Below are 23,050 nucleotides of genomic sequence, written 5' to 3'. Positions count from 1 at the left end.
ACAGAAGTTTATAAACAAAAAACTCCGCCTATAACTAGGCTGGTGCCACCTACAGTCTGGCAATATTCTTCTGTCTCCTAGCAGGTGGAGAGGGTGCAAAACCTACAGTCTGTTAGGGCCTCAGTTTAGGGGTTTAAGTGTTTAAAAAAAAAAAAAAAAAGTTAAATTAGCAGAAAGTCACTACATATCTACATGTACACACTTCTGTTTATATATTTAATGCGTGTATTAAAATCAGATGCGCTGGTGGTGGTGTCTGCATGCTGTCATGTTCAGTCTTGTTGATGTTACCAGTGTCCTGTCCCCACACTATATTGGGATGCAAATGACATATAGCTTAATAAATCCTTCCTTCCCCCCCCCCTTCTCCCCCTACCCTCCACAGTTTAAAGATGAAGCCAGATGTGGTGCTGAGGCACCTGTCCGTTGCAGTGGCAGCCAGTGACCAGAGTTATATGCCGCAGCAGATCTCGGTGGCGGCAGGACGGAACCCCAGCAACCTGCAAGATATTCGAGAGATTCATATTCCTAGCAATGTGACTGGCTATGTGACATTGCTGGAAAATGCCAACATTTGTCAGCAGTGTGAGTCAATACAGAGATGTGTGTGTGTGTGTTTTCTCTTCATAGCAAAAAGTGTAAAGCTCGGAGCAGTCATGCTATTGGAAGGCAGCACACTGTTCCATGGATTATTTTTCTGCGACTGGTTTTTAAAAACATTCTTTTGGTGCTTAACGAGGGTATATCTTCCCAGTATTGTACAATAAAACACCACAGCCTTTATAGTGACAGCTTCAGGAGATTCTCAGGTTTGACAAGATGTAAATAACTTGTCTCAGTCCACTGCCATGTGGTGTTGATTCTTAGAAATTTTTTTTTTAAATTCTCTACAGACGTACAGATTAATATCAAGCGCTGCCTGAGTGATGGGTGTGATACCAGGATTCATGGGCTGCGGGCGCTGGGCTACCAGATAGTGAAGAAGCTGGTCGTGTCTGTGTCTGATGCCTCTGCCATCTGGTACTTGTCGCTGCTGACTTCGCTGGTCACAGCGTCCATGGAAACTAATCCTGCTCTGGCCAAGACAGTCCTGCAGAACACTCAGTAAGTAGCCGACTGCTGCAGCTGCGCCCCTGCACTGTCCTGGTGGAAAGGACACTTGACAAACAAGTTGGATGTGAAATTGTATCTTGGGCTAGCTGAAAATTAATATTTATTTGTTTAGATAAGTTTTTCAGAGACTCTTCCTTAAGCAGGTTAATGGCAAAAGAGCTTCAGCTTAACATGGTAACATAATAACAGGGTGAATGATGGCAGGTAAAGACTAAAAGGTCCATTCAGTCTGCCCAGCAAGTTTGCTTTATTTATTTATTTATTTTATTAAAGTAGTAGCAGCAGCTGCCACTCCATGCAGGCTACCCCCCAAGCCTTCTGTTAGGGTAGTAACTGTTACTGTTACCAATTTCTTTTCTCTAGTTTGTGCTCTGTAGCTTTTATGAGGGGATGCTGTACCAGTAGTAACATGAGTTTGCTGTGTTTGGTTTTTTTGTGAATTGATTTGATGTGAAATAGTTCCATTTTTTTGTTTTTCATGATGCTACTTTTTGCTTGATGTGGCCCTTAACTGAATTGTTAAAGCAAAATGTATACCAGCTGTCCTGGCTGCATCATTTACTGGAAGTTAGTCTGCTCCGAGGCAAACGGTATTTTAAAATCTCGTCGTCTAAGTAAATACGGCAGACTGCATGCATTAGTGACCGCAGTGTAATAGTTGGTAGCCCTGTGTCCGGGGTGGTCTCGGCTGGTTGTAGGAATTTCTTGCAAGCTGACACAGTGCGTTTTTGTTTTGCAGAAAGGCTCTGCAGCACATGCCACCGCTGTCATTAGCACCAGGCTCTACGGAGTTTCCAGGTTTCCTGTCTCCAAACATTTTGGAAGAAGTAGATAGCTTTCTGGCGAGAATAGCAAGGTAAGCTCCCACCTGGGATCCTGATGCACTGAACAAGCATGGCATATATTGAATAAAAAAACAGAAAAAAAAATAGAGCTTTCACATTTTCTGTTTAGGGTGGATTTCTTTTTCCTCTTTAGCCCAAGCATCTCAGCAGTGCTTGTAGGCCGAGTGCTTCACATTGTGATGTCCTTCAGGACCTGGTGTGTGTGTGCATTCTGGGCCTGGCCTGCAGGTGCTGGTGTTGCTATTGCTCTGTAGCTCAGACTTCTACTCTGCAGGCAGCCATGTGCAGTCCCCGTTTCTGCCCAGGCTCAGGAATTTGGACCCAGATCTTCTGTAGGGCAGCACACAGCACTGCGATTGAACCATCAGGCCAGGTGAACATTTCGTGCCTAGTTACAGTCAAGTTACCTTAACAAGTCTTTATCTGGGAGTTCATTCAGCACAAAGTGACCTCAAAGAAAGACCAGTGCATTCTAAAAGAAAGAGGCCTTTTTATGTTGGGGCAGTTAACACGTTGGGGGTGTGTTAAGAATCTGAGTTCTGGAAGCAGAGGCCTGAGGCAGCCACATGGAGCAGTTTCTTGGTTTTTGTACTTTCATTACATCACACTACCAAGTGTGTAATTTCTCCCAAGTCAATATATCTGAGCTACTCTATAACACCACCAAGGTCAATGAGGTGGTGGTTAAAAATAAATAAATTATCCAGCCTCACCATGGTTCGTCCATGCAGCTCACCCCAGTCTTCTCAGAAGCCTGATGCCGTTGTACCACTGCTGTTTCAGGCTGTAATTGCTGCTTCAGGTTGGTTACCTTGAATTCAACCAGGAAATGGTACTTTTATATTTACTCATGTGATACTTGCTGTAATTTTATTATCATCTGAATATTTGTAAGTAAAGACCTGCTGTTTTGTTCCCCTTTCATTAGGCAGGATCCAGACATACAGAATGGATTGTTTTAAAGTGTTTCGGTCTCCCATTTTTAACTCTCTTTCCTGCTACTTCAGCAGTATCCACATCTTATCATAGGATCTATTGTGACACCCTACTAAAAAATTAACAATTTCTGTAGCTTGCAAGTTAGTATAGAACTGCTTATGCTTGCTTTTTTTAAAGTTTTGTGTGTATGTGCATATGCTTATGCATCTATTGGTATAATTCTTGTTGATGATCCTTTCTTGGAACATGTGTTTTGCTGCCCACAACTAAATTTGAGTTTAATGTAGAATTTGACCTGGGGAAGAACCTTTGTTCAGTGCTTCATCTTTGGTGCCCTCGGTCCAACAATCCCTTTTCTTCTTTGCAGGTTGTCTGTTGCCCTCACTCCCTCTTCCTCAGACAGCTGCTCTTACCTCCCCTTTCATTCCTGCCATCTCCTATCTCCTCCTGCTCGGTGGCTGCAGTATCTAAATGTAATCCGCTTTGAAGTGCCGAAAAGCAGAATATAAAAATTAGATACTCATAAAAACAGAACATGATGGCAGTTCCTTGTACGTACCCGGATCAGTCCAGACTCCTGGGTTTATGCCTCCCTGCCAGCAGATGGAGACAGAGAAAGTTTCACTGACACTGCTTCATAATCCCTGGTGCCACCTGCAGTTCCTCAGTATTTCTCTGTCTCCAGCAGATGGTGTATAACCTGCAGTTCTACAGCCTGGAGAGTTTTTCTAGTGTTATGAGCCTTTCTCCCAGGGGGCTTTTGGGTCCTGGTGGATCCTTCCCTGTCTGGTTGAGGTGGACGAGGGGTGTAAATCTGGTGGTCCAGATCCATCCTCTTCACGAGGCTGTTCAGGTGGCTTTAGGCTCGGGGCAGCTGATTGTCTCAGTGTGCCTCTTCTTTTTACATCAGGCGATCCTCCTGCATTGTTGGACAGCTCTGTTTTCCATGCTTAGTCAGTATAGTAAAGTTAGTTAATTAAAAAATAAAAATTGTAAAGTAGTGAAGGAACAAGGAGCTGAGGTAAGCGAGGTACTCTTTGCTCATTAGTAGCGGCAGTAAGGAGTACAGGACTTTTTAAGCCTCTCCGTTTTTCTTTTTCTTAGTTAGAGCGTGTTTTTTTTGTTGTTGTTGTGCTATGGTGCGTGGCTCTGTATGCTGCTCTTCTGAGCCGGCTGGGCCTCTGTGCCGCATGTGTCGGGGGAAGAAGGGCCGTCGGAGGGGCTGTGCAGGCAAAACAGTCACGGCTCTCCCGTGGCTTCTCTACTCACGCACCACGGTTGAGACCTTCTCTATCAGCGCAGGAATGGTGGCCATTTTGGATTTCCACATGTCACTGCCCGTGCAAACGGAGAGGGGGGGGGGGCAGAATTTCCTTCGAGGCTTTCCCCGATTCGCGCCATTGGTTCAAGGCAGGGTAGATGAGGGCTTGGCTTCAGATCTACCAATTTCTGGTTCCTCGCAACAGCTCCTGCTGCTCCCAACCTTTTTCAGCCGATTTTGTTTTGCTCCTCCATGAAGCTTATTTGGCGCAGCAATCAGGGCTGAGACCTCAACCCCCCTCCTCGTTTGAGTCCATGCTTGGGCCCTGGGCCAGGGCAGGCCCGGAAGCAGAGGCCTTCTGGGGTTCAGCGCTTGCTGGGTCCTACTCCATGTGGCAAGGATTCAGATGAGTTGGCCACTTCGGAGGGTGCTCCTGGTGATTCAGAGGTCTTGGTAGCGCAGAACCAGGGGGATCCAGATGCTGGTTCAGTTCCAGGGGATGAGCTGGAGGAGAACCCGGGTTCAGAGGGGGATGAACCCAAGGTGGTCTGGCTGTTTCAGAGGGAGGAGTGAGGACCTTTGATTCCTCAGGCTCTAGAGGAGCTCTGTTTGAAGATTCCCCAGGAAGGCTCAGACATGGAAGGAGTGGACCCAGTTCTGGATAGGCTTAGAAGTCCCTTGAGGGCTTTCCCCCTACCATAAATCAGTGAAGAAACTGGTGGATTGCGAGTGGAAAGCTCCCGATGCCGGTTTAAGAGTGGGAAGAGCAATGGCGAAGCTTTATCCTTTGCCTGAATAGCTGTTGGAGCCATTTGCCCTCCCAAAGATGGATTTTGCGGTGTCAGCAGTCACAAGAAAGCCGACTATTCCTGTCTCAGGCTCCACAGTATTAAAAGATGTACAGGATCGTAAACTGGAGATTCATCTTGAGGATTTTTGAGATGTCTGCTCTGAGCTTGCGGGCGGCCACCTGCTTCAGTTTTATGCAAAAAGCTTGTCCTGCTTCTGGTGCAGCAGCTCCAGGATAGTCAATCAAGTGTTGAGGCAGACAAGGCTGAATGCTCAGAGGCAGCGGTGGCCTATGTTGCGGATGCCTTGTATGACTTGATGAGGACTTTGTCTCGCGATATAGGCTCAGCGGTATCAGCCAGGAAATTATGGCTGTGTAACTGGTCAGCGGATGCGTCGTCTAAGTCCCGGCCAGGGTCTCTGCCTTTTAACAGATGACTTTTGTTTGAGGACCTGGAGCAATTAATGAAGAATCTGGGTGAGAATAAAGTGTCTAAGCTGCCGGAGGACAAGTCTAAGGGCAGACTGTTCTTTCAGTCTCAAACTTGTTTCCAGGACGTTCAGAGGTCTCGTTCTGTAAGAGGGAGCCCCAGCCTCGCAGAAGCAGTTCACTCCTTGAGGTCAGTACTGGGGGCAGTCCTTTTGAGGTGATCAAAAGCCATTCAGAGCTTCCACAGAAGGTGGGGCTACAGGATTTAAGTCCTCACAATGAGGTGAGGCCGTCCCATTCAGATATTCCCTGTAAAGGGGGCTGTCTAGCATGTTTTTACGGAGAGTGGTCCAGCGTAATAAGAGATGGTTACATGTTAGAATTTGCTTGACCTGTTTACGACCTGTTTCTGGTTTCCTCCTGCGGGTCGTTGGAAAAACGTTGCATGGTTCAGGAGACATTGGACAGGTTACAGAGACTAGGAGCAGTGATTCCCTTCCCTCAGAACGAAAGGGGCAAAGGTCGGTATTCCATTTACTTCATTGTTCCAAAGAAAGAAGGCATTTACCGTCCAATTCTGGACTTCAAATGGGTGAATGTGGCATTCACCCAGGCCTGCACGATCGGCGCCCAGACCCGTCGGGGTAAGGCTTTTTGATCCCTTCCCCCCGGCGAGCCTGAAACGCAATCGCACAGGCTAGATCGCTGACGCTGCACCCGAAGTCACTCCCACCAGCTGTAACAACCAATCGGGGAGAGGAGAGGAACTTTAAATTTTCACTCTCTCCGGCGCCGCTTTTAACATCACCTGAGCCCCTGCCTGTGCTGCCGCTGCCGCTGTAGCTTCTGCCGCCGCTTCTGAAGGGAGGCCTGCGCGATCGGCGCCCAGACCCGTCGGGGTAAGGCTTTTTGATCCCTTCCCCCCGGCGAGCCTGAAACGCGATCGCACAGGCTAGATCGCTGACGCTGCACCCGAAGTCACTCCCACCAGCTGTAACAACCAATCGGGGAGAGGAGAGGAACTTTAAATTTTCACTCTCTCAGGTGCCGCGCGCCGACGCCGCGCGCCGAAGGAGCACGACAAAGGGGCTTGCCCCTTTGTCTCGCCCCTTCGGCTCAGCCCCGAGGGTGCCCCGAGTCTACCCCAGGATCTTCGGTTCCACCTCAGCCGACTATCTATTTCAATCTCTATCAGCACAACAGTCTCTTCAGCAAATTTACGAAGCCTCAGACCTCATACATCAAAATACAGCCACCATCATACACCAATCTCTATCCACCCAATTCTTACTCTACACCTGCGCTAACCACGCCAGCTTCTCCTGAGCTCCAGCTCAGTTCCAGCCAGTTAGCACTGCAGTGAAATACTCTATTCGCTCTATATCGACCACCTATGTTCTAACCTAATACCTCCTTATACTACAACTTTTCTATTGAAAAGCGGACCCTTCCACCATTCCCTAGGGGAACTAAAATCCTCTATTACATTCCTTTGCTAGACCTGCATTCTTCTATTGATAGTCTACCCTATAGGAAATCAACTTTCCCTTTCCCTCACACATACAAAGATTAAAGAATAAACTTATTTACCAACATTTGACGACGTTAATCTCATTCTACCTATAATGCAAAGATACACAATACCCATCCTATACCACAGTCCCTCTTCTAAGATGAAATTTCCATTGCAACACCAATTCAAACCATATAGAAACCTCATTCCAGTCATGATCTCCCCACTTACCCAATTCCTTGGGCTAGCCTTATTCTCTCTAACTCTATTCAATGCGCAATCAATTACCAAAAAAACCCATATCCTACATGACTACCTGCTTGATTCCAAACCAGACATCTGTGCGATCACAGAGACGTGGCTGAAGCCGACAGACACAGTCTTAATAAATCAACTTCCCACCCAGATATATGACGTCTTTTCAATACCTCGACAAAAGAAAAAAGGAGGAGGACTTCTCTTAGCAGCCAAAAAAGATCTTAATCTCACCCAACAACCCATCAATTCATCATCTAAACTGGAGGCAGGCCTGTTCAAATCAAAAACTCTCCAGATCCTCCTCATTTACGCCCCTCCTGGGTTGTTAAACCTTGATGTATCGCCTTTAGTGGAAATTATAGCTAAATACTTGACCTTGGATACTCCTTCCATCATCCTTGGGGACTTTAATCTACACATTGACGTCAGGCCTCAATCATCTAATTGTGAAGCTCTCCTTTCCTCACTCTCAGCTATGGGCTTTACCCAAATTATCACCCAACCCACTCATAAAGGGGGTCACACCCTTGATCTTATCTTCACAAATAATAACCTCATACAACTCTCATCCCCTTCCTACCTTCCAGTACCATGGTCAGACCACTTTATGATCACCTCCACTTTTAAAATGACGACAGGATCTCTTGCACCCCTGCCACCAACAACACTGCACTATAGGAAATCTTGTCCTTCAGAAGCCCTTGACAATTCTCTATGCAAAGAACTACCCAACTTGGATCTTTCGAACCCTAATGCAGCTATACTTTCTTGGCAAAATATCACTGAAACCATAGCAAATAATCTATGCCCTCTATCATCAAAGAATTTCAATCCATCTCAGAAACATAAACAACCATGGTTCTCTTTGGAGCTTCGCACATTAAAACAAAGCCTAAGACAGAAGGAAAAGAAATGGCGGAACTCCCCCAATCCTCAATCTCTAGCCATCTACAAAGCAGCTCTCCATCATTACAGAACCATGACACTGCGAACCAAAAAAGACTTTTACGCCCACCGTATCCATGATATGTTCTTCGATGCAAAGGCCCTTTTCGCTTATGTTTCAGACCTCACTAAGATTACTTCAGCACCAATTTCTGATGATATAGCCCAATCAAAGGCCAATGAACTGGCCATCTTCTTCCAGAGTAAAATTGCTAATACCTTGGCTAAATTACCCTCCAATCCTATCACACCTTCTTTAGATCCCCTCTACCGCCCTAACTCATTCACAACATTGGAAACATTTGAACCCACCTATTCTACAGAGGTGGAAACTATCCTCAAAAGAATGAAACCCTCCTCACATCCACAAGATTATATCCCATCTAAATTACTGCTTCTAATACCAGACTCCATCTCCAAATACCTAGCAGACATTATTAACTGCTCATTTTCACAAGGTATCTTCCCAGACACTCTCAAACTAGCAACTCTCAAACCTATCCTTAAAAAACCAAACTTGGACCCAGATGATCTAAAAAATTATCGACCAATATCTAATTTGCCTTTTATAGCCAAAATCATGGAGAAAGTAGTAAATAATCAACTATCAAATTACTTGGAGGAAAATAATATCCTTCATCCTTCACAATATGGATTTCGGAAAGAACATAGTATGGAATCACTCCTCATATCACTCCTTGATCAAGTATACCTGGGATTTGACAAAGGATGCTCCTTCCTGCTTGCACTCCTTGATATCTCCGCAGCTTTCGATACAGTCAGCCATGCTATATTATTAAACCGGCTATCCGACATTGGAATCTCAGGATCTGTCTTCAGATGGTTCGACTCATTCCTCAGTAATCGAGGTTATAAGGTTAAAATCAATAATATGGAATCTCCTTATACTAATTCCCCACATGGAGTCCCCCAGGGCTCCTCTCTATCTCCCACTCTATTTAATATTTATCTCCTCCCTCTTTGCCATTTCCTCTCGTCGCTAAATTTGAAATTCTACGTATACGCAGACGATGTCCAAGTTTTGATTCCTATAACAGGCTCTTTGGACTCAGCAATCAAATTATGGGAATCTCACCTTCAAACTATTAACCATCTCCTTACTAGCCTCAACCTGGTGTTAAATACTGCTAAGACTGAAATCCTGCTTATCACCCCTGAAAATAGTCTACACTTACAACAATTGCACACTATCTCCCACATCACTCATGCTAGAGATCTTGGAGTTATTATTGACAACCATCTGAGCTTAAAGAAATTTATAAATTATACTATAAAAGAATGCTTCTACAAGTTACAGGTGCTTAAAAAACTCAAGCCTCTCCTATATCACCATGACTTCAGGACTGTACTCCAAGCAATCCTGTTCTCTAAGGTCGATTATTGTAACTCGATCCTACAAGGTCTACCAGCTGTTACATTAAAACCTCTGCAACTACTCCAAAACGCAGCTGCAAGGATTTTGACCAACACTAAGCGCAGAGATCACATCACGCCCATTTTAAAAGACCTACATTGGCTTCCAGTTAATTTTAGAATTGTTCACAAATTCCTCACCATTATTCATAAAAACATCCACCACCAGACTCCACTAGACCTACTACACCCTCTCAAATTACACTCTTCAGCTAGACCTTTGAGAGATGCCTATAAGGGATCCCTTCATGTTCCCCCAATCAAATTGGTACAAAGATTATCTATCAGGGACCGGGCCTTTTCAACAGCAGGCCCCACTATTTGGAATACACTACCCCCAGACCTCCGGCAGGAAACCTGCCTCATAAATTTTAAAAAGAAACTGAAGACTTGGCTTTTCGGTAGAGCCTTTCCTGTCTCCTAGACTATATCCTACTAAGATATTTTTCAATCAGCTGTACTTCAATAACTAGCAAAATGTCATATAATCATGTTATAATGCTAGAGTTATTCTCCTGAGGTTGGCTTCAAGCCCCTTCTCTCTGTTATATCTCTCTACTTTGATTATCTGTCTCTTCATTTCCAATTCCTAGTTACTCACCCTTGTTATAATGTAACTTTTTACCTTCTGCTCACAATCTGTCTCCTCTTTTGAGGTTTGACTAGTTACTGTTAATGTACTATCGTTCTATGTAAACCGAGTTGATTTGATCTGTATCAAGAAAATCGGTATATAAAATCCCTAAATAAATAAATAAATAAATTTAAAGGTTCCGGATGAAGCCCTTGTGGTCTGTAATTGCTGCAGTGCGCAAGGGAGAAATTCTGGCTTCTTTGAATCTGACGGAGGCATACCTACATATCCCCATTTGCCCGGATCACCAGCGTTTCTGAGGTTTATGGTGCTGGATCAGCATTTCCAGTTTCAGGCTCTACCCTTTAGGCTGGCCACGGCACCACGCACATTCACCAAAGTAATGGTGGTGGTTGTGGTGGCATCACTGCAGGAGGGAGTGCTGGTACACTTACCTAGACAACTGGCTAATCAGGACAAGTCAGAGGATGTTTGTTGCAGTGCAGAAGGTGATAGATACTCTGGAATCCCTAGGTTGGGTGGTGAATTTGTTATAGCCACCTGATCCCATCTCAGACTCTTGACTAATTGGGTGCTGATGCGACACACTGAAAGGCAAGGTGTTTCTGATGGAGGAGAGAGTGCAAGTTAGCGTCAAGTCTGGCACTTGTTGACTTTGCAAGTTCCCAGAGCCTGGGATTTTTTTGCAACTTCTAGGCTCGATGGCCTCAATGCTGGAATTGGTACCATAGGCCTTTGTGCATATGAGACCACTGCAGATGGCTCTGCTGGCACAGTGGAATCCTTTGTCAAAGAAGTTTCATCTACCTGTACCTCTTGAGGGTTATGCAAGAGACAGTCTGTCGTGGTGGCTGCTAATGTCCAATCTGGTTTGTGGTGTCGATTTTTGGAGGTCCCGGATTGCGTAATTCTTACTACCGATGCCAGTCTCTCTGGATGGGGAACAGTATGTCAGTGACAGTCAAACCAGGGCACTTGGTCTGCGGAGGAAGCCTCTTGGTCTATCAGTCACTTAGAGACTAGGGCAGTGATGTTAGCATTACTTGTCTTTCTGCCCTTAGTTCAAGGCCAGTCGGTGAGGGTCTTGTTGGACAATACAACAACCATAGCATACATAAATTGGCAGGGAGGAATCAAAAGTCAATCAGTGGCCCAGGAGGCTCAGGAGTTAATTCTTTGGGTGGAACAACACTTGGTCCAGATAGCGGCGTCACACGTAGCGGGGCTCAAAAACGTCCAAGCGGATTTTCTAAGTCGCAGTTTGCTAGACCCAGGGGAGTGGGAATTGTCTAAGACAGGGTTGCAGCTCATCCAAGAGACTTGTCTCAATGCGAAGGTACCTTGCTTTTTCAGCCGAAGATGAGTACAGGGGTGAGGGAGTCTACACTCTGGTTCTACCTTGGCCTCAGGAGGTTCTGCTTTATGTATTTCCGCCTTGGCCTGTGGTAGGCAGGTTCTTGTGTCGTATAGAAAGACACCCGGGCAAAGTGGTGTTGATGGCCCTGGGGTGGCCTTATCTGCCGTGATTCATGGATCTATTAAACATGGCAGTAGCGGGCCGCTATGCTTCAGCCATGTTCCGCACCTTCTTTTATCAGGACCCTGTATTTTCAGACCAGGCCAATTGCTTTTGTCTAGCGGCTAGGCTTTTGAGAGGCGACTTTTGAGACGCAAAGGGTACCCAGAGGCGGTCATCGCTAATCTTCTGCAGGCTAGATGGACTTCTACTTCACTGTTGTAGGTCTACATATAGAAAGTTTTTGAGGCTTGGTGTATTTCTAATGAAGTGCAAGCCTTACGGGCTTCAGTTTCTCAGATTTTATCTTTTTCTTTAAGAAGGTTTGGTCAAAAGCCTGGCTTTCAATTCTCTGAGGGTTCAGGTAGCAGTCCTTGCTTGTCTGTGAGGTAACCTGGAAGGTTGCTCGCTATCTTCTCATCCTGGAGGTTAAGAATTTGTGCCTTCCGTTGAGTATTTGTCCATCCTGGAATCTTAATCTCGTTCTCCAAGGTTTGTGTGAAGCACCTTTTGAGCCTCTTTGCAGAACAAAGCTTAAGGATTTGATCCTAAAAGTTGTTTTTCTAGTGGCCATTTGTTCCTCAAGGAGAATCTCTGAGTTGCAGGCTTTGTCTTGCCAGGATCCCTTCCTACAGATTTCAGACTCAGGAGTGACTTTGCGGACGGAGCCCTCCTTTCTTCCAAAGGTGGCATCGGTGTTTCACGTAAATCAGTTGGTGGAGCTTCCGGCTTTTCCAGATTTGAGTTCTTCCACACCTCAGGGGTGGGAGTTTAAGCTTTTGCATGTTCGTAGAGCCTTGTTGAGATATCTCAAGGTAACAAATGATTTTAGGAAGTCTGATCATCTTTTCGTTTTATGGAGTGGGTCGAAGAAAGGTAACAGGCTTCTAAGGCTACCATTGCGAGGTGGCTCAAGGAGGCTATTGGGTTTTCATACATTCTCAAGGGGCGTCATGTGCCAGAAGGCTTGAGGGCTCATTCTACACGGTCTGTAGTGGCCTTGTGGATGGAGGCTCAGTTGGTTTCACCACAGGCGATTTGCAGTGCAGCGACTTGGAAGTTGCTGCATACTTTTGCAAGGCACTATCTTCAAAATATAGGGGATTGGAAGACTTGATCGTTTGGCAAGAGTGTTTTGAGTGTGGGATTCTCCAGGTCCCACCCTAAGTAGGGAGCTTTGGTACATCCCAGGAGTCTGGACTGATCCGGGTACATACAGGGAAAGGAAAATTGGTTCTTACCTGCTAATTTTCATTCCTGTAGTACCACTGATCAGTCCAGAACCCGCCCTATCTATGGAGGTGGAGAGTCTTCCGCTCAGCCACAATATCTTGGTACAAATTACATTTTTTTTCATGGTATGGAATACAGACTTGTTGAAAAAGGTTTTTTCTAAATTTGTTAAATTGTTTTTGGATGTTCTTACAAGTTTAGCAAGTGTTTAGTGCTTGGGTACAGATAAATGTTGAGGGAACTGCAGCTGGCACCAGGGATTATGAAGCAGTGTCAGTGAAACTTTCTCTGTCTCCATCTGCTGGCAGTGATGCATAAACCCAGGAGTCTGGACTGACCCATCGTACTACAGGAATGAAAATTAGCAGGTAAGAATCAATTTTCCTATAAGACTGCTCAATTTTGTTCCTGTTGCATTGCCTTAGGCCCCAGCTGATTTCTGGCTTTCACTTTTTCACCTTTCTAACTAGGGATTCTCTGTGCTTATCCCATGCTTTCTTGAATTCTATTACTTATTTTGTCTCTAGTGTCTCCAATGGGAGACTATTTTGTGAATAAATATTTTCTCATGTTATTCCTGGATCTGCCTGCTTTGAGCCTTCTATTACGATCTCTGGTGCTAGAATCTCCTCTTCACTCATGGGAAGTGAGAACTGATGGCTTGGAAATCAGATTTTAGAATCTGATCTGCCAAGTGACTCTGAATTTGTTTTTGTTTTTTTAATTCACTAGAATTCGCTGAAATAGTTGGAATGATTTTTTTTCCAGTTCTCTGAATCATATCCAACTCTTCTGATTATCAGCATTTCCCCTCTAAAGGAGGTATCTTTCTCTGGGACTTGATTCACCTGTGTTTTTGTTTTTTTTTTCTTATACTCTTTTTAGCTGTTGTGCCACCCCAGAGGTTGACCTGACCTTGCTGAGTTTTGCTTTGGCCAGAGGCAACGTTGCTAAAGTGATCACTTTGCTTTGCACAATTGTTGATCAGTTGGATACACAGTATAAGGCTTCATCCCTCATCTCTTCCATGGCTACTGTTAGACAAAACCTGCTTTATAAATATGGTAAATATTCTGGTTTATGTTGGGTACTTCTGTACCTACTGTATGCATGGCAGAGTCTTAATAAAAATGCTGTAGGTGGGATCAGATGAAATTAATGTTTGCATTTTCTAGTGTTTAATTCCTTAACTAGAACTTTTGAATATTTGACTTTGCAATCTCTATTCATTCACTAGTCATGCCAACTATTTTAAATTATTTGTCTTCTAGTAAAGATCTCAGCCTGTCTTTAAAGTATGTATGAAGCCAATGAACCTTGTTTTGCATTCTCTGTTGTACATATTCCTCTGGTACAATACACGCGCTGAAAACTCAGCCTAAATTTTCCACAGACATACAAATTATAGTAAATACTTTACATTTTTGAAGACTTTCATTTCCAAGCGTGTAGCCAGATGGACTCAGGACCAATGGGTATAGTATACTCCTGCAGATGGGGGACGGAGTCAGATTTCAAAGCTGACGTCCGCCAACATATACCCTTGCAAGAAGCTCAGCTCTTCAGTATTTCTCCGTCTCCTAAGCAGATAGGGACACTGCACACACTAGAATGGTGTTAGCAATTTTAAACCAAAGAAGAAAGAAAACTTACCTCTAGAAGACGAGCCCTTCTCTCCTGCGGTGATACCTAAGGATATCCCTTGGAACCCGCGGCTAAGGAACTCCTGCGGTTCCCAAAGGTGGACGCCATGGTCTGCACAACCTCCAAGCACACAACCATTCCCGTCGAGGGAGGATGGCACTAAAGGATGCCCAGGACAGACGACTGGAATCCATCCTAAACAGTCCTTTGATGTAGCAGTAATGACTCTTCAGATTTCTTTTTTCTGTTCCCTGGTGGCACATTCTTGCTTGCTCCTCTCCAGAGACGCAACCACGCCTGTTGAGACGATGGAACCTGCGGTATCCTTCCTCATGGATGCGACCTCAGACCTAGTGCGCACCTCAGCCAGGAACGTCGCCTCGGCAGTGGCAGCCAGAAGGTATCTATAAATCCGAAACTGGTCAGCCGAAGCGACATCCAAAGCGAACCTCACGAGGATGCCCTTTAAAGGAGCTCTCTTGTTCGGAAGCGAATTGGAGAAGCTTGCCAACAAATGGGGCGAATCTCCAGTACCTTGACTACCGTAGAACAATATCAAAAGAAACCAGCGCTCCTCCCCCCAGCGCTTTAGACCAGGGGTCCCCAACCAGGGGTCCCCAACCACCGGTCCGCGGACCGGGACCGGGCCGTTGGGGTTTTTTGCCGGTCTGCGGCGCCGCTCTCCCCGGCTACCGTTCATTGGCTGCTGCGGGGAGGGGGGGGCGAGGCTGGAGACTCGCCTCCTCCAACCCCAAAAGGGAGGAGGCACGACCCGAAAAGCAAGAAGATCAGCAGGGCCATGGTGGAGCTCACGTCACCATGGCCCGAAGAAAACAGTCGCGTCTAAATGTGCAGGTGCTCCTCCTCCTTTCTGCCCATGCGGCCCCGGAAGAAAAATGTTGCCGGAGCCACACAGGCAGGAAGGAGGAGGAGCATCAGCCCCGTGCAGAAGAGGAGCAGCGCGGCCCGAGAAGACCAGGGCCGCTGCAGAGCCCATCCTGCAGCGGCCTGTGAAGAGGAGGCCCAGAGGTGAGAGAGAGCCCGAGGGTTTGTAGAATGTGTATGTGTGCGTTGATGAATTGATAGACTGGGTGTGGGTGTGAAGACCTGAATGTTTGCAGAGACAGCTTGTGAGAGCTTCTTTGTGTGTGAGAGAGACAGCATGTGCCAGTGAGAGACTGTGTGTAAGAATGATTGTATGAGAGAGAGCATGTGAGAGTGAGAGCCTGTGTGTGTGTGTGTGTGTGTGTGTGTGAGAGAGAGAAAGCATGCGAGAATGAGAACCTGACTGTGTGTTTGAGGGAAGAAGACAGATGGAGAGAAAAGAAATAGAAAAAAAGGCAATATAAAAGGAATGGCAAAAAAATAAGAAAGGGAAGGTGGGGGGAAAAAAAGCCTGTGACCAACCGATTAGAAAACTAAGATAAGACAGCAGATGTAAAAAAAATAAATAAATTACTTTTTACTGATTGGCACATGTAATCTTTGGGAGTGTGCAAGAGTAGCACTTTCTCTATGCGGATCTCACAATGTACGAGATCAGCATGGAGGAAGTGGAAGCCCACGGAGCCTGCACAGAGGAGGCAGCAGAATGGGGTTTAGTGCCAGTAGCAGCAATCAGCACCTCCCCAATAGCCACGCGGCAGCAGTGACAGTGGCAGCAGAGGAATTAGAGAGACTCTGAGGTTGTGAGGGAGCCAGTGAGTGTGAGAGCATGAGTATGTATCAGAAAATCCAGGGGAGTAAGAGTGTGTGTGTGTGTGTGTGGGAGGGGTGGGTGTGGAGGGGGAGAAAGTATCTTACAGCCTGAGAGTGTGTCAGTGTCTGTGAGAGCGAGAGGTTATGGTTGGGTATAAGAGCATGAATATGTATGTATGTGACAGTGTATGTGTGTGAGAGAATGGACATGGGAGTATGTGTGAGAGAGAGAGGATAACCACCTAATCCTCGACAATATCAGGGTGACTGGAAATCAAGAGCTCCCATGTATGGACAGCAGGGGCTTTTTAAAATCCTTATTAGTTTTAATTATTGTGTGTTATTTGATATATGTGCTGTTTTGAAATATTTTATTGGTGTTGGGAAATTGTAAAAAATGTATATGATTTTAATTAATAGAAATTCTATTTATCAGTAGTTTTAAAGTATTCTTTTATTAGTATGGTTTTACTATTATAACTGATGATTTGTTTCTTGATTTTATTTGTTTTATGAGGAATGGTGGTTCTGTTTTTCCATTGTTAATATACAGAGTCTGGCTTCTTGAGGTTTCCATTTCAGTTTTTTCTAATTTGTGCTCCTTTATTTTGTATTCTGTATTTGGTGAGGGTCTGTCTCTGCTCTGTGTGTGTGACCATGATGAGAGTTTCTGCTAGCATGTAGTGTCTGTATAGGAATCTATAGCAATCAGGTTTGTTTTGTTTCCTCAGTAGGTGGTGTATTGTTATCCTAGGACCCAGTGTAATATTTACCCTTGCTTATTCACAGGTAGGGTTTTTGTTGTTTGAGTCCTTGGTGTTATTACTGTTATGTTACGATGGGTTTGCAGTATAGATTTTGAGTGTCTCTTTTTTGTGGGGTTTTGTGTTAGTTCACAATGTGTCTGGCAGTGGAAGGTTTTTGTGCTGCTGTGACACCAGAATTTGAAAATATCTTTTAGTATGATGAGCTGTAAGGGAAACATCCAAGCTCCATTGTTTGGGGGAATTTCAGTGGATGCATAGAGTTAGAGAACTGGAGGTGCAGGATTTATAAATGTCATAATTAAATAGGTATGCACTAAAATCCAACCCCATCCATAACCCCGCCCTGCCGGGCCATGGAAAAATGGTCTTGGTTGAAGCCGGTCCCTGGTGCAAAAAAGGTTGGGGACCACTGCTTTAGACCATACAAGAACACACTACCAAGCACCTCGCCCCGCAGGTAGGGCTCAGTCCTTTCGGAACAGACACAACAAGAGGGGAGCAGGCTCAGGTACAGGCACTGGCTGCATCCCACAATGAGAATCAACAGACCCATCCACAGGAAGAAGTCATAGGGGGCAGACTTACCCTCTTCTACCAAAGATGGGTTGAGATAACATCAGACAAGTGGGTCCTAACCATTATTCGAGAGGGATACTATCTGGACTTCCACAGCATCCCCCCAGACAAATTTGTGAGATCACAGTACCACTCCCTCTCCAAGAGGATGGCAGCGGAAATCACACTGACAAGACTACTCAGCCTAAAGGCGATAACCCTGGTGCCCACGCACCAACAAAATACTGGTCACTATTCCATCTATTTTATCATTCCCAAGAAAGAAGGAACATTCCGGCCCATCCTGGACCTCAAGACCGTCACTCGATACCTGAGGGTACCATACTTCCGCATGGAAACCCTACGCTCAGTCATAAGGGCAGTACAGCCGGGAGAATTCCTGACCTCACTGGATCTATCCGAAGCCTATCTCCACATCCCGGTCCATCACGACCATCAGCGCTTCCTACGCTATGCAATATTGGACCATCATTACCAGTTCTGGGCGCTACCTTTCGGACTAGCTACCACCCTTTGGACCTTCACCAAAGTAATGGTGATAGTGGCGGCAATACTGAGGAAAGAAGGAATCCTCGTACATCCTTACCTGGATGATTGGCTAATCAGGTCAAAATCTCCAGAGGAAAGTCACCAGGCGACCACCAGAGTCAAGAATCTGCTACAGAATCTCAGGTGGGTCGTCAACACAGCCAAGAGCTGCCTGCAGCCCTCTCAATCGCTAGAGTACCTGGGAGTCCAGTTCGACATCAAGTAAGACAAGGTTGTCCTTCCCCCTCCAAGGAGAAGGAAACATGGGTCAGCTGCGAAAACTGTTGAACTATGCTCACCCCAAGGTATGGGACTACCCCCAAGTCCTCGGTCTCATGACATCAACCCTGGAAGTTGTTCCATGGGCAAGGGCCCACATGCGCCCACTACAACGTTCCCTACTGTCACGAAGGAACCAGACGTCCCAGAACTACTCCATTCACCTCCAGCTACCAGCAGAGTTTGGGACCCAGCTCCAATGGTGGCTACAGGAAGACCATCTGAGCAAGGGATGTTTTATGGAATGTTTTATGGAATTCAGCTATTATTATATTGTTATATGTACACGCAACTGCGTATTTTTGTTCTATGTGCACCGACGTGATATCTTTGATGAGCGGCGGTATATAAAAACCAATAAATAAATAAAATAAATAATAAATAAGGGAGTAAAACTATCTCCACCGAACTGGATCTTGCTCACTATGGATGCAAGCCTGCTAGGGTGGGGGAGCCCACTGTCAGGAACTGATGGCCCAGGGACAATGGGACAAGAGAGGCGGGATGGAACATAAACTGACTGGAAGCCCGAGCAGTCAGACTAGCTTGTCTACGATTCGGTCACAGACTCCAGGGCGAATCTTTCAGTCATGTCGGACAATGCCACAACAGTTGCCTACATCAACCGCCAGGGAGGAACCAGAAGCCAACAGGTGGCCCTGGAGATAGATCACCTCATGGCGTGGGCGGAAACAAACCTGCAAGGTATCTCAGCCTCCCACATCGTGGGAAAAGACAACGTCTCTGCGGACTACCTCAGCAGAGAGAGCGTAGACCCAGGGGAATGGACACTGTCGACCACAGCCTTCCAGCTGATAGTAAATCGCTGGGGAACCCCAGCCATGGGTCTCCTGGCAACCTGGTCTAATGCCCAAGTTCCCAAATTCTTCAGCCGCAGACGAGAACCGCAATCCCAGGGAATTGACGCCCTTGTCCAGACCTGGCCACAGGAAGACCTTCTGTATGCTTTTCCCCCATGGCCACTACTGGGCAGAATCATCTGCAAGATAGAACACCACAGGGGACTAGTACTTCTAGTGGCCCCAGACTGGCCAAGAAGGCCATGGTTCGCAAACATGCAAAGACTTCTTGCGGGGAACCCTCTGTGGCTACCTCCACACAGGGACCTTCTCCGGCAAGGACCGATCCTCCACGAAGACCCGACTCGATTCTCTCTTATGGTCTGGCCTTTGAGAGGACTCGCCTGAAGAAAAGCGGATACTCTAAGGCAGTGATTGACACCTTGCTTCGAGCACACAAGTTCTCCACATCACTAGCTTACATACGAATATGGAGAGTATTTGAAGCCTGGTGTGAGGACTGCGAGATCCTTCCGCGGACAATCAAGATTCCCATGATCCTGGAATTTCTGCAGGATGGCTTGAAGAAGGGGTTGTCTCTCAACTCCCTCAAGGTTCAGGTGGCTGCGCTGGCCTCCTTCAGAGCCAAAGTGGACATCATCAGTCTATCATCCCATCCAGATGTTTACCGCTTCCTGAGAGGGGTCAGACAAATCCGACCACCATTAACATGGCCGGTGCCCCTATGGAATCTCATTCTAGTTCTAGACTTCCTAGCGGGAACTTCCTTCAGACCAACATGTGGCCTGTCACTACGGCTCCTGACCTTGAAGACTGCAATCCTAGTGGCAATATGTTCAGCCCGTCGCATCTCCGAACTTCAAGCGCTATCCTGTCAGGAATTGTTCCTTAGGTTCACACCAGGAACCATACAGCTACGCACTGTCCCCTCCTTTCCACCGAAAATTGTTCCTCAATTTCATCTAAACCAAACCATCTTGCTGCCATCTCCAGACGAACATAAGGACTCTGAAGACTCACGCCTTCTTCGCAATCTAAACGTCTGCAGACTCCTAGTCAGATACCTGGAAAGATCGGAATCTGTGCGAAAGACGGACCATCTATTCGTCTTTCACAGGGGGAAGCGGCTTCGTGGGCAACCATAGCCCGTTGGATCAAAAAAGAATCAAGGCGGCCTACATAGAGGCAGGGAAGCTCCCACCTCTGCAAGTCAAAGCCCATTCAACAAGGGCCCAGGCAGTGTCCTGGGTGGAAACCAAGATGCTGTTGCCCGCTGAGATCTGTCAAGCGGTGACATAGTCCTCCATACACACCTTCTCCAGGTTCTACCGCCCGGATGTCCAGGCCCGGAAGGACACAACCTTTGCAAGGGCAGAACTAAGTGGGCCACAGGCACACTCTGGCCCTGTTCGGGAGTAGCTTTTGTACATCCCATTGGTTCTGAGTCCATCTGGCTACACACTAGGAAATGGAGAAATTACTTACCTGATAATTTCGTTTTCCTTAGTGTAGACAGATGGACTCAACACCCCACCACGGCTGCCCCAGAATCCGGGAACCTCGGGTGACAAACCCCGAGAACAAGACAAGCACGGGTAAGCCTGGTATTACCCCTAGTTCAAGACATCCATAGTTGCCGGGTGTCGGCGTTATCCGGTTGAGTGCACTGGCGGTCTCCAATTGGAAATCAGTTGAACCAGTCCTAGTGCACTGGCGGTCTCCAATTGGAAATCAGTTGAACTAGTTAATCAAGTTAACCAAGTTAATCAAGTTACTAAAGCACACATATATCCACAATTGCTTTTCGAGCAGAATACTGAAGAGCTGAGCTTCCTGCATGGGTATATGTAGGCTGACATCAGCTTTGAAATCTGACTCAGTCTCCCATCTGCTGTCAGGAGTACACTATACCCATTGGCCCTGAGTCAGGTAAGTAATTTCTCCAATGTGCACTATAGTACAAATCCTCTAATTTTTAACTAATAACTTTGTAAAAATATAAAGATTTGAAGTATTCTGTAAGTAAATCAATTCTGGAGTGTGAACAGACCTGTTGCTTCTTCTTTAAGGAAAGCCACTGCACTTTACATTGCAAGCATGTGATGTAAAGGGAAAAGAAGACAAGTCAGGGCCTGAAAACCTGCTTGTGGAACCATGGACAGGAGATGGTAAGTTGAAAGGAAGATAAGAGGAACCAGCCTAGAGGTCTAGTGGTTAGTGCCCAGTGCTGCCAAGCAAAAGACCTGGGTTCTGCTCCTTGCTCATTCTCCTGTTTCTTATATGGGAGGACCAGAGCTGGGATTGCTACTGAAGCAGAGTGCTATACACAGTACCTGGTGGGTGTGGGGGCAGAATTGAAAGTCAGTAGGATGAACATCTACCGATGGGTCAATGAACAGCACTGAAGCTGCTCAGGGAGCTGCATCTTTCTATTGACCACAGGAGGTCACACCAGTTGTTTGTCTATGTAGATGAGCAAATGGAAAATATTGGCTACTCCACATAATGGCTTTCTACTAGCTTGGTGAGAAATAGGAGAAATGAAGAAAAAAAAAAAAAATCCTACAGAGAAAAGATGATTAAGGAACTGACTTGTCTCTTCTGTGAGATGCCATGGTTCAATTCTGAAATTCTTTTTACCTCTGTTAGGGTTGAGAAGAAAGACCTTCAGTAATTATGATAGTTCCAGATGTTGAGCACCATACTTGGATAGTGGTTTATGAAAACCATTTTTCCCTGTACGTACCCAGATCAGTCCAGAATCCTGGGTTTTGCCTCCCTTCCAGCAGATGGAGGGGAGGCAAAACCCTCCATCTACTGGAAGGGTTTTGCTGACACTGGCATATAACCTAGTGTGCCACCTGCAGTCCCTCAGTATTTCTCTGTCTCCAGCAGATGGTGGTGTGCAAAACCTGCAGTCTGCACTTAGTTTAAAGAAAAAGAAAAGAAAAAGAGTTGGTAATTTCTCCCAGGAGGTCGGCAGGCCCTGGTGGGGCTATCCCTTCTGGTCTTGAGATGGAGAAGCAGGGGGTTGGGGACCCTTAGTTGCTTGGTCCTTAGTCACCGAGGGTTGAAATTTGATGTATCCAGCCTCCTCTGCCCTAGGAGGAAAAAAGGAGCTGCTGCCAATATTCATAACAGGGAAGTGTGCCTTTTTCCTTTTAAAGTTAAAAAAAAAAAAAAAAAGAGAGAGAAGAAAAGCTTTCCAGAGACTGATCGGTGCTGCCTCTTGTCGGTAGCGTTCAACTCACACTGAGTGGTGCTTGGCATTAGAAGGCTCCGCCCCATGCTCCTTTCCTCGGGTGTTAGTTTTCTGCGGGTGGCCGCTTTTGAAGCATGCTGCTTGGCTCGAAGTGTCCTGGCCGTGCGTGCGACTTGTGCAAAATGGCTGCTGCCTCCCAGAGGGAGAGGGTAGTTCAGGTTTGCCCGTGGGGGGTCTGAGTGGCAGTGTGAGTCAGAGTGGACTTGTGCAAGTGCCGCAGGAAGCCCCAGACCTGTTTCTCATCAGCGCAGGTACGGCAGCCATCTTGGACACAATCGCAGGGTGGCAGGCTGCTGTGATTGAAGCCGCAGAGGGGGAGGGAGATTTCCCTCCTTTACTGTCCCCAGCCGATTTAAGCCCCGTGCAGGCCCAGTGGGCCAGGTGGGGATGGCGGAAGATCTCCTGGGGGAAGACTCAGATAGTTCTGCCTCTTTTTTTTTTTTTTTTTTTCTGATGGATTTTGTGCCTTTAATGCACAAGGCTTATCTAGCCCAGTTAGAGATCCAGAACCACAGGGTGGCTGGGGGCTATCAGGGTTCACCGGGCCCTTGGGAATCCCATACTACATGCTGTGAGGGACGTTCCCTGTACGTACCATAGATCA

The 23,050-nt window shown here is 46.3% G+C and overlaps 1 protein-coding gene across 1 annotated transcript in view; it reads left to right on the top strand.

Annotated features, from left to right (window-relative positions):
• The window catches only part of ZZEF1 (zinc finger ZZ-type and EF-hand domain containing 1), a 335,589-nt gene that overhangs the window by 9,977 nt on the left and 302,562 nt on the right, over window positions 1-23,050 (top strand). Inside the window, 5 exon segments of the mRNA XM_029612069.1 lie at window positions 386-585; window positions 894-1,104; window positions 1,853-1,969; window positions 13,757-13,935; window positions 21,254-21,352. Coding sequence (XP_029467929.1) covers window positions 386-585; window positions 894-1,104; window positions 1,853-1,969; window positions 13,757-13,935; window positions 21,254-21,352 — 806 coding nt within the window.

The sequence above is a fragment of the Rhinatrema bivittatum genome, chromosome 8, assembly GCF_901001135.1.
Source record: "Rhinatrema bivittatum chromosome 8, aRhiBiv1.1, whole genome shotgun sequence".
Classification (NCBI taxonomy): Eukaryota; Metazoa; Chordata; class Amphibia; order Gymnophiona; family Rhinatrematidae; genus Rhinatrema; species Rhinatrema bivittatum.
This window is presented reverse-complemented; position numbering and strand designations above follow the sequence as displayed.